Source organism: Battus philenor, unplaced genomic scaffold (assembly GCF_028537555.1).
Source record: "Battus philenor isolate CCGP_79_NKW_IND1 unplaced genomic scaffold, ilBatPhil1.0.hap1 SCAF_9, whole genome shotgun sequence".
In the NCBI taxonomy this organism is placed as follows: domain Eukaryota; kingdom Metazoa; phylum Arthropoda; class Insecta; order Lepidoptera; family Papilionidae; genus Battus; species Battus philenor.
This window is the reverse complement of record NW_027181759.1, coordinates 1,035,574-1,048,375: the sequence shown is the minus strand read 5'-3', so window position 1 is coordinate 1,048,375 and position 12,802 is coordinate 1,035,574. Positions and strand designations below refer to the sequence as shown.

General features: G+C 34.9%; 1 protein-coding gene across 1 annotated transcript in view; it reads right to left on the bottom strand.

The window, feature by feature from the left end:
- Window positions 1–308: 308 nt before the first annotated feature.
- The window catches only part of LOC137932253 (solute carrier family 23 member 2), a 56,505-nt gene continuing 44,011 nt past the window's right edge, over window positions 309–12,802 (bottom strand). The window contains exons 7-14 of the mRNA XM_068775857.1: window positions 9,494–9,614; window positions 8,047–8,188; window positions 6,860–6,973; window positions 6,566–6,705; window positions 4,347–4,494; window positions 3,472–3,693; window positions 1,591–1,708; window positions 309–521 (exon numbers count right to left, since the gene is read on the bottom strand). Of these exons, the coding sequence (XP_068631958.1) occupies window positions 434–521; window positions 1,591–1,708; window positions 3,472–3,693; window positions 4,347–4,494; window positions 6,566–6,705; window positions 6,860–6,973; window positions 8,047–8,188; window positions 9,494–9,614 (1,093 nt within the window). The 3' untranslated portion in view covers window positions 309–433. The remainder of the gene's footprint in view (window positions 522–1,590; window positions 1,709–3,471; window positions 3,694–4,346; window positions 4,495–6,565; window positions 6,706–6,859; window positions 6,974–8,046; window positions 8,189–9,493; window positions 9,615–12,802) is intronic.

Sequence of the window (12,802 nt, the reverse complement as noted above, 5' to 3'; positions counted from 1 at the left end):
AAACGATCTTTAACGCGTGATGCTATATGATATAATTAGATTTGTCAATTTATCAATAAAACTAAAAATTGGGGCCATTTTAGTTAAACACCTCAAAAAGTTGAAGGATTTTATAAGAACCTATTTTAGGAACAGACTTTCTCTGCTACTAATCTACAGATTCCGTAAGTTCTCGAACTTCGGTGACAGACATACGAGGATGACTATGAAGGATCCAAAGTGAAAAAAGAATGTGAAATAAAAAATAAATAATATTATGTATTCCCACAGGTATATCCATATTAACATAAACGTTTTATATATTTGTTATATAATTGCGTTCCGTTTTCCGATCACCGATCACAATTGACGTTTCACATAAGACAGTGTGATTCTTCACAACATTGTGTAAGAACTTCTCGCTCCAGCTTACCAATATGCAAAGGGCTTATCCTCAGCTATCTTTCTTACGTTTGAACAACGCTGTGAATTTACCAGCTTCGTACGTTGGCATGAACGGCAGGTATGACGTCCACTTCCATCTGAAAAACATTGTGTTTATTTAATAATTATACAGGGTGTTATATGTATTCTGTGATCCAAAACTAAGGTGAAATTAACATTTAAAACTCCCGGGAAGGCAGGTAATTTTTTTCCTAGTTTATTAGGACTGTATAACATTTACCAAGCGTCTGTTTGTCAAAATGTTTAATTATCTCAGAGTTACACATGTTTTTGATAAATATTTTAATTTCGTCAAACGCGTCAAGTCTATATTAGTGCCAAAATCGCCAAATATTTTTATAAATAAATAGTCAAAAACGCGACTGATATCGTTCCACAACCGCCGTATTCGCCAGATTTGGCTCCGTGCGACTTGTGGCTATTCAGCAAACTCAAAAGAACAAGGTGGTAATGCCGTTTTGATATAAGTGAGGCGATAAAAACCGATTCGAAGGTCTTAACGGCTATACAGGCTATTCAGACTGTTTCGAGGACTGGAAAAAGCTTTAGCAAAATGCGTTTTATCAGACGACGATTACTTTGAAAGAGATGTATTTGATTTGGAACTCTAAATAAATAATTTACATTTTATAAACAAATTCATAATACTTATATCTTACAGTATTAAATTATCTAAAATGATCAGGTACAGGTTGATTGTAAATGAGTTGAACAGCTCTGAAACTTTTTGCTGACAAAGGCGCTTTTGAATCGTCGATTATTTTAACATTATAAGCAGTCAGCTACCACCGGACTGGAACTTTGATCTTATCAGAACAACCAACCAGAAACTCAACAGATGCTCTATTAAATGGAATTTAAGAATTTTTCATTTGTGCATTATAATATCAACTATGACAACAAACTAAGTTCAACACATTTCGATCAACTGAAAACAATTCAATGCTATATTAATATTCAATTTATAATATACTTTTTATTTTAGATTTAAAATTAAGAAACGGAAGGTTTAAGATATGTTGAGGAACTTTATTATATATGCATCTATACCCATGAAGTATTTAAATTTTCGTAGGTACTATTACAGTTGTATAGTAATGGCCCATGTCCAACAGTAGACTTTCTATGGTTGAAATGATGACATACCTTCGTATGAGGCTCATGCCGATAGGAAAGTCATAGGTGTCGCCAAGTTCATTAGCGCCGGCTGCCTCAAGCGACATCTCCTTCGCCCACGCCGCTAGGCCGCGTTCCTCATCGGTACCTAGACACATAAAGACGTAACTCAAATCACAAAAGTTCCGTTCACTAAATTATAATAAACATATTATTGAGTAAATTTAAATATTACACCAAAAAATATAATATAAGGAATTAGATCGAAAAAATAGAAACACGTGTTGAGTGATTTGACGGTGGCAGTTGTGTAATTCGCATTGTTTACCGCATGTACATTTATCAGCGGGCTTGCGGGTGGTGCACTTTGTTGCACGACTACCACTGCATGTGCGGAAGTGGCTAAATATTGGTCTTTTTTTCTTGAATTAGATCGAAACAGTGTGTCTCAATTCCATGTATTTTAAGAATCGATTGCAAACATACATATTGATACACCATAATATATAAAAACTGTAAATACGGTAGAGAAGGTTATAAATAATAATAAATCAACTAGTAATATTCAATCTAAAGAATAACAATGTAAGGTAGAGTTGAGATCGAAAGGTTTTCGAGTGACGACCACGAAACGGTAGACTAGTGATTCCTAAAGTGGTCTTTATCGACTCCTAGGGGTCTATGACAACCTGCAAGGGGTCTACGTCAGCGAAAAAAAATTTTGGGGTCCATGAAATGAAAATGGGGGTCTACGATAGTGGATCTCAACACATACACTGATAGTACATCATACTATGTTATAATATCAAAACATTTACATTATTTATAAAAGTACCTATGAAGTAAAAAAATTATTATATATGTTTATAAAATTGTGTAAGTTGTAGGATGTTGGTATTCGCTTTGTGGTCGCAATACATTTTGAACCTGTAAAAACCTGATAGTCGCAGTCTCAGAGCTTCGCTACCTTGCACTGACTTGTTCAATTCATCACTCTATAAATACGAATGTGGGACAAACAAATAAATTTACAGAAAATCAATATCAGGTAAGTAGGGGGTCTACCCAACACGGAAAAACATGGCAAGGGGTCTACGACACAAAAGAGTTTGGGGAACTCTGCGGTAGACCCAACGTGGGTAAGCCACTAGGTGGACCGATGTAGTCAAGCTCGCGAAGTAGCTGGTGATGAAGTAATGGTCATCGTGGCGAACTTTGAGGGAGGCCTATGTGCCTTCTGAAGGCATGTGACAACTAATAACAAGAAGCAACTAGCCAGCGGTGATACAGATAATTAATATTAAGAATTTAGCAGTTAAGTAAAAGATTATGATAAAATTATTAATCCAATATAAAAGGTGTTTGATAATTTGCGACAAAGGTTTGCAGGAAAGCTGATAAATGTGATACAAAAGTTCGTAAGACTCCAACTCAAAATGTAAAGATGAACTATTTATTTATATCGATATCTTTAGAAGTATAGGCAGCTGTAAAGATATTTTTGTTAAGAATTTTAAAGTAGAATGCACGTTTTTTGGTTTATAATTATTACTAATAAAAATAAATACAGGGTAATTGGTTATAGGCGGCAAAACTTAAGGCAATACAAAGTCTGAGGGTACAAAAAGTGAACAATTTATTGTAGTAATCCGAATTTTGAAAACTTTTTTATTACTATATCATAATGAGATTTTATTGATATTACTTAAACTTCTTGTTTTGGGATGGTGTATAATGTACATTATTTGATAGCAATGAGTTATATCCTTTTAAAGCCTTTTCACCTATTTTTAATCAACTTCACCCCATTAAACCTTTTAGAGCTATAATCAATCACCCTGTGTAAGAAGAAGTTATGAAACATTTTAAAGATAATTTGATAATTTATTTGAATATGTAAGAATCAAATACCAGGTATCAAGTTGTCGAGTAAGCATCCAACAATACCCCCCACGAGAATGGAGGTAGATAGTAAGACCTGCAGAACTGCATCCAGCGCTTCTACTCCTGTGTTGATGACGCCGCTATGAGCAGACATCCATCGCGTCAACACCAGAGGGAAGAACAGGCTGAAGCCGATGATGTACAGGTTTCTGGAGCTGTTCAGGTTGACGTACTGCAGTGCTGAAAGACCTTTATACAGGAAAATAATTTAGATCAGAGACGGTTTTTATTATAGGGCAGTGTCATAATAGATTAAAAGATAGAGATTCCCAGAGAGATGTTTTCAAAGAATGGTTGCAAGAACAACAACGGTTCCTTCGCGATATATTTTAAGGACATATTATTTATGCCTCAAAATTAAAAAAAAATATTTTTTACATTTTATAAACAATAATGACTGACGGATGATAAATACAACAAATAAAAATAAACTCGTAACGTCTAAATTACGTGTTCAAAGTTTATACGCATATATATACATACGTTCCACAAGATATCCAAGACCTCCCTTTTGTTAGTTTCAAATCTAAAATTAAAAGTATATTACCATATAAATTCTATTAGAAAGTTCAAGAAATTTTAAATGACTGAAACGTGTGAAACTTTCGTAGTTGGCTCATTTGATTCAATGTTGATATAATAATATATATACATTTATTGATTTATATAATAAAAATGTTAATAATTTGATAAGAATTTTCGTTTGGATCAGGATGTACGTTGAACACAGGTGCAGCGAAGTCATGTATATATATACCACTTTTTTGAAACGGTAAGAGAGTTGTGTTGATTACGTATAAGCTGAAAGGCAGAATAGAAGAATGTAATTATAATCTTATCACCGAAAGCAGAGATCATGCCGAACATAACACAGAAGAGTCCACCAACGACGGGCTGAGGGATGATGATGAAGACCGCGCCCAGCTTCCCGACCACACCCTGCACCACCATCAGCGCCGCCGCCCACTGAACCACGCGCCTTGACCCCACCTACAACCAGGACTTAAGCAAATAAAAATCACAAAACAACTACTAGAGCTGTTCAGAAGCCAATGCGTTTAAACTCAAAATACAAAAATTGAGAAAACTAATGTTTTTTGATATATCAGTTTTTAAAATTCGTTTATTAATTTAATTAGAAAAGTCTCTGCAAAAAAAAACAAAATATGTTCAGGTTGTGTAAATAAAAACGTAATTGTAATAAATTGAGTTAAACTGACAGCATAATCTTTAAAATTTTAGGACATAACTTTTGGCAGCTGAAAATGATAAGAAATTTATGTAACGTTTACAGTTACTTTGAATTTCTTGTTTTTCAGTGTTACCAAGAAATATCGAAATACGAATAATAGTTTAATTTTTATTTCAAAGTTTATGAAAAAAAAATATTGATAAAAGGTGGACTTATTAACAACGACTTCTGAAATTATAGAACAATATTCTCAGAAGCTATTAAAAAGGGCTTTTTGATGTAGAAAAAAATAATCCATAAGTAAATTATTTAATAACTAAGAAGATTATTATTTATTTCATCAAAATTAAAAAATAGTTAAAAAAATTTAAATATAAACTTGACCGCATTGGCTTCCGAGCGACTCTAAGACGTTTTTAAGTAAATGATTATTCAATGGAGTCCAATCTAAGCAAGAAAAGGACCAATATTTAGCCACTTCCGCACATGCAGTGGTAGTAGTGCAACAAAGTGCACCGCCCGCCAGCCCGCTGATAAATGTGCATGCGGCAAACCATGCGAATTACACAACTGCCACCGTTAAATCGCTCAACACGTCTTTCACTCCTCCACGGGACATCTTCAGGAGTTATGTTACACCTATTAGTACCAAACACAACAATGATTATTCATTTAAAGATTTATTCTTTTCAACCAATAGACGCTCACTGCAAGGCACATGGCTCCCTCAAATATCGCCATGATGAACGGTCCTTCCTTGCCCGCATACAGAGACATTCCGCGATCTTATTTAATGATTTACTCTTTTTAAAATTACGTTAAAAGAATAAACATTTAACGTAGTAATCTTACGAGAATTTAATCATTCTTAAATCTACATTTGTATGTCGTATCTTAAATACGAATTTATTACAAACATCTTTCTTGCTACAGAACACGTCAATATATATTCAACCAAACATTTTTAAGTCATATAAAAATGCATACAATATACAATTTTCATGGAAATTGTTAACATAATTTTAAAGTTAAACGAGTTGTAATGTACAAAATTTCTGTTTGTATTTTTTTTATTAAATTTTAAGACTAACTATGTAACAATATCTCAGATATAATTAATATCAGGTGGAATCGTTGCCAAGTAATGATCTTGACAATATTAAAATTAAAAAAATTGATAAGTAATGTAAGCATAAACTAAATGCTTTACCCGCTGTATCACAAGACAATCGTAAAAATTAACCACAAAACTAAAACCTTATTACCTTAGTCGTAAGCTCTTGTTAGAGGTGAAAGAGGGAGATCAAGATGTTTTTATAGCTCCTTTACCGTTATTTAAAAATGAAAGCTATCATTATAAGGGATCCGCTTTTAATGTATTGTAGTATAGTGTAGTCTAGTGCAATGTAGTGCATTGTTAGTTAGTGCAATGTAATGTAGTGTAGTGCAGCGTATTGTGATATAGTGTAATGTATTGTAATGTAGTGCAATGTTGTGTAATGCATTGTAATGTAGTGCAATGTAGTGCAATGTAGCGCAATGCAGTGCAATGTAGTACAATGCAGTGCAATGTAGTGAAATGTACTGTCATGTCGTGTAATATAGTGCAATGTAGTGCAAAGTAGTGCAATGTAGTGTAATGTAGTGTAATGTAATGTGATGTAATGTGATGTAATATGATGTAATGTGATGTAATGTTATGTGATGTAATGTGATATGATGTAATGTGATGTTATGTGACGTAATGTAATATAAGAATAAGAAAGAAGAAGGGAAAGAAAAAAAGAATTTGATTCGAATAAGAATTTGACATATTTTGAATCTGTTTCAGAATATAGACGTCTTACCCAGTTATGCGAATTAACTTACCTTTGTTACTCCAATAGCTCCAACGTTCTCGCCGAAGGTGTTGGTTCCATTACCAGAGCCCCAAAGTCCCGCCAGCATGGTCCCCAGACCCTCGGTCCCTAGACCACGATTGATGGCGTGAAGGGGAGGTGGTGGTGCAGCTGGAACATTCCAGTTGTGTATTTTAAAAACCTGTACATATATTACTACTACATATACTAAAGTACAAGCATAATAATAAATAAAAATTCTTTTGTATCACGAATATGTGAAAAAAATTGTATATATTTTCTTTTGAAAAATTGCGATGATTACCACACATCCTGGCGGTAGTAGGGTAATAGCTTATGGACTCCACGGTGCATGCCAGGACGCCCGCTAGCATGCCAAGCACTCCCGCCACGCTCACCGTTGGAGTACCCCATTGTCCTGGCATAAAAGTAAATAAATTATAAAAAAGGATAAAGATTATTCATTTGTTGTCACAAATAAAAATTCTTTTGTATCACGAAGTCGTCAGTCGAAGAATTGCTCATCTCAAGTGGCAGTAGGCAGCTGATATCGCTCGACCACGAGACGGTAGACGCGGCGTAGGTAGCCACCCCCCTTCTCCCCCCCATTAAGTGGACCGATGACATAATATACTTAAGGTCACGGGAAACCAGGTCCCTTGATGCAGGCAGCGCAAGACCGATCATTTAGGCGGTCTTTGGGGGAGACCTATGCCTTGCGGTGATGATAATATGAACAAAAATAAACTTTCACGCATTCATTATCATCATTTCAGACGCATGACGTCCACAGCTGGACATGGACCTCCCACATTTCTTATAGGATCAGTCGAAAACGGCCAGCACCCACCATTTTCCGACTACTTTAACAATCTTAAGTATTACATGGTTTATATTTATTATATAATCTAAATAAAGTTTTCCGAGGAGTTTTTTCCTGCTTCCTCTTCACAACTATAACACCTTGCGAAACAAAGACGAAAATAAATTAGGTTAAAAAATAAATAAATAAATAATAAGTTGACGATCAATAAAAGTTCTGTTAAAAGTTCCAATGTTAAATTATAAATTTAGTAAAACCTAATAAAATATCAAGGTTATATTACAGCTGGGAAAATTATTTCTATGTATTAAGAACACTTGTGAAAGATCGCCTCTGGGGCGAAAGTTCTGAGGATAAGACCACAGACCGTCATGCGCGAGATGGACAGGACTAAGTCATTGGGAGGCGCTAGATGTAGACCGCTTTAGACCGGTCCTATTGGAAATCTATAGAAGAGGCTTATATACAACATTGGACGCCCTACAGCTGAAATGAAGTTTATGACTTGAAAGCGATGACTTCGACCAGCAAAACGAATGAAAGAGAGAGTTAGAGTTTACCGCGACTAGTATTTTAACCTAAAAGATGGACGCCACTACAGAAAAGCACAGTTCGATTCTTGCTTCTGTCGTATAGGTGTTCTTATGACGTCATAAATAATTTTTAACCTGGATAAGGTATCCGGAACCAAGGTGCATCTTCAATTATCTTCAATTTAAGGTCCGTACGTGCGGCGTGACCAGCAGGGAAAACGTTAGTGGCGGTCAACACGCCGCACACGGACCACATGATCGCTATCGTCAGGAGGACCTGCCACAGAAACACACATCAGCTTAATAAACATTCTTTCTACTTTCAGACTCTAATAGGTTTGTTAAACCTTCGAGGCTTGTAAGGTCGAAGGCTGCAAAATGAAGCAAAGGGTACAACAGATGGCGTAATACCGTGAGTAGATCTTAAGGGTTGAAATCCTTTGCAATAAGTAAAAAGCAATATACCGACTCAAATAACTTTGTTCTAAAAAACTTACATTGCTTACTTATCAGGAATGTTTATTTTGACTTACGACATGAATTAAAAAAAAGTAAGATCTGGGAAAAAGGGCGTTTATTTGAAAGACGCCAAAAGTGACCAAATAAAAAAGTTTGTACTAAAGATGCGATTATATGGTCACAATAATTGATCCACGTCGATAATATTTTTGACAAATGAATATGTACGTAGTCTGGCCGTAAATACTTGACGGCTCGGTCGCGTTGTCGTGCTGTCAAAGTCAACGTCAAGAGTCACTAGCGGAGCGTCGTGTCTATGGTAGCGGGGCGGCCATCTTGGATCGAGACAGTTTTAGAATGTAGGGTCGCCGGCGCACAACGTTTGCGACGAATCGCTCGATATCGTATCAATCATTATAATTTCCAACTTTGTTATTATCTGAATGCGCAAAGAAAGTGATCATAAAGAAAACTTACTTTAATTTTCAAACTTTCATAACCTCTCGCGACCACGCCCACCTGACATAAATTCTGAGAAGGCCCTCCTGCGCTTTAATACTATTATAATTAAAATTAAACGAAATATCACTTTTGAATTTGGAACCTGTCAATGTTATATAATTTTTCATTGTATTTTATTATTTTCGCGCCAAAATGTTCTGAAATAATTTACGACATAAAAATGAAGTAGGGTGATAAAGATAACCGAATCGTTGTGAAATCATCAAAATGTAGATATTTAGTCAAAAACAATTATTGAAAATGATCCATACGATTGGTATTAGTCAAGTGTTTGTGCACATACACGTATACCATTCCGTTCGGAACAATTATGAGATGTTTTCATGTGTGTGAATTATATTATTAATAATGTTATACATTACTATTTAATATTTCGTGTTTGTGTTTTATGTTTTCACAAATTAAATTGCTTGTTATTGTTGTATGCAATAATTATATAAATTATTATTTATTTTTTAATGCCAAACCTTATACTTTTCAATACAATTAAAAGTTAAATTCTTTTCATACAAATTATTAATATTATTGTAATTTGAAAAACGAAGTTGTAGTTGAAAAACCATTTGTGTAACAAAGGCTAGGTGACAATACGGTTACTTACCGGAAAAAGTTTGAAGAGCGGAAACCATAGTATGGTAAAACCGGATCCTTTTTGGTACGAGAGAGTTGGTATTTTCACTCCCGTCATACATTGCGAGAATATCGTGAGCAAAATGAAAGTGCTGGAACAAAACAAAAAAGAAATATTCAATTAACACACCGCAAAACTTTACAAACTTTCTATTTTATTTTAGAGTTTATGTTACATCTAAATATGTACATATATAATATTTTCCTTAACAAGAGATGTTTCCGATTTGACCGCAAGGGGTTAAGTAATATTGTCTTTTGGTTTGAAGGATGTAGTTTAGATTTAAATGATATAATTCAATTTGTACACTGTGTTAGTTCTCTGTTTTTTTATAAAGCCACTGCTTTTTTGGGGGGCTTTCGTTTTACCTAATTTATTATAGGGACAGGAATGTATTTCAGACGTAATTTCTTCATCATTCTGTTTACATTCTCTTCCCCCTTCTTTCACAATATCACTTTATCCTCTTTCTAACTTTACATTTATTTACAGTCCTTACACACGTCGTCTCTCTTTCTTCCTCAGGTTCTTTGATATCACAGTTGGTTACTTTGTTACTTTGTTGGTTAATTTGTTCTTACACTTATTTCCATTTTTGTCTGTTAATCACTTCCTTTGCAGTTCTGTGATAATATGTTAAGAAGATATGACAGCCTTCTCTGTCTCCCATCTGCGAGGGTATCACATCTAACCCTATCTTTCAGTTCCATCTCGCACTCGAATCTTTCCTTATCGAATACTCGAGTTAGATCTCTTTTAGCGCCCTAGATGGCGTACAGGTCTTCTTTTATAGAAGATAAATATTCAGTTCGTTTCTTTAACCATATATCTCGGTGCTATTGCTATTGCTTTTCAAAGGCAGTAAACTTAGCCTGCCAGTAATCGATCAAGTCGAGTTTCGGTCCTCTCTGGACAATTGAGTTGGGATGCTAAACACAATATGAGTGTTGACAAAGATTAACATAGTGTTACTATCAGGCTTGAACAGTGTTTCCCAACCTTTATTTGTTTCATACCAAACTTAATAATTTCTTAAATTCTTACGCCTCCGTACGTAACAAATATGATTTTTATATTAAAAATGATGGCGCGGTGATCTCTGATCGAGAGATATCGCAATCTCTCACAACGCCCAGAAAGCGATCACCGGGGAGGTTTTAGTGAGTAGAAATCCCACATAACCCTATCCTCCCACCAGAGCAGGGTATCTTGAACATCCGAAAGATATCTCCAAAGAAACCAAAAAATAATATAAAATTTAAATATAGCGAACATTTTATATAATACATCTATTATTTAAACAATTTCTATTAAACCTATATGAAAACAAACTATTTAATGAATACCCGCGCTAAGCTTTGTGTGAGAACGAAAGCTTATTTGCTTCATAGAAGTATATCACAACACGTATCAAAGCGTGCTTTATGTGGGTCAGTTTTATAAGCCTTCGGTATTTACTTGTGTGATGCGTCCTTTTACCTATCAACATACACACAAAGATATTTTGCGTATCTTAGTAAAACACAAAGAAACGCGAGCACAAATGAATTAATCATTGAAAATGGTCCCCAAATTATTTCATTATCACCGTTTCACCCGGAGGACGTCAGACTATAAAACATAGGACTCTCCTATAGATTACCAACAGGACCTGCTGAAAGTGACTAGCGTTCAGCGTCTTCCGGCGACTTTAACAAAATCATCTGTTCATCTTAGCCTGTGGCTTTTACTGTGGAACTTTAAGGCCCCAGCGGCCATATGTTCTGCGCGCTATGTAGCCTGTTCATCTTCAACTGGCCAATTAATTGGACTATGTCAAATACCTTCGGTTTTAGATTAAAAGCCCTCAGCGCCATGCCACCTTCTGCAATCGGTAAATGCCATTTAGGCAACAGTGTAAGTCAGGTAAAAAAATATATTAAACCAAGGACTCTGAGCGCCACCAATATAGATGGAGCAAATAAATATGAAGTAAATTTAAATATCGGAACATGAACAATAATTTTAGAATATCTAGAACACATAATTAAAGATAATTTGCCAATTATTTCGACGTTAAAGATGTCTATCTTTATTTTGCACTGCATCGCAAAAAAATTTCTTATCCGCTTTGAGAAATTAAGTTAAGAAAAACAAACACATCCTTCTCATTTATGGCTATTCATTTTTATATATTTATAACCTTATTGTTTTTGCTCCTAATATATAAAAAATTATGAACGTAAATTGGAATTATTCAATTACTTATTACTAGACTAGAATTACACAATGATAAATAATTTGAGACTCAGAAAATAGCAGTCTAGGTTGTCAAAGTAAAAATATGTTTAGGAAACTTTGCTACCAACTTCGTCATCATTTTGTGAAAGTCCATTATTGAACATAGACTTCCAATTTGCCATAGGATCGGTAGGTAAGGACCTTCATATATAGTATACAGTAATTCATGTAGTCACACCTAGAAGTAAGTAAATGGCTGATAAAAATTTCAATTAAATGTTACTGTATATACATATGATACGAGTACACACCTAAAACTGCGAGCACAGATGATTTAATCGAAAATTCGAGCACTAATCGATCTATAGCCAGAGATAAGGTATTACGACCTGCAAAGGGAGCTTTGATTGGCAGGCCTTTGTCAGTGGACAAAGCAGACAAAGGGGACAGCACTGACAATCAGGAACCGAGCGCTCACTATACAGGTATGGTACAAGCGAAAGACGCACGGTTGAATAAATCAACAAACAAAGAGATGAACATTTAGATATCACATGGTAAGGGTTATAAAGTTTCTAGAGTTAATACCACGGACAAAAACAAAACTTCATAAGGTGGACAGACAACGATGCTAAACTTTTCGAAAGACACTAGACATAGGCTACTTCTAACCAAACCTATAGATGCGCAGTGCCCTGGAAACGTCGACTAAACTGAAAGTAGATATGGAAAGCATCGCGTTAATGATAGGCGACGATAACCTTCGCCCATCATTCCTATCGTTTGCTCGCAGAGTGGTAAGTAATGCTACTAAATGGAACAAAACCAAATAGAAAAACTAGAACCAAAAATTAAATAAATGCACATGTAAACGAACTTATCAAATAATAATAGAATATAAGACAAGTCTAGCAATGTATTAAAAAGTTCAAATCCAAACAAATCTGTGATAGCAAAAAATAAAGATAAAGATTGGAAAATAAATGTACCTAGCCACCTAAGAGGAAAAAGATGAGGAAAGGAAGGCGACGAAAGCAAGAAGGAATGAAAGAACAAAAA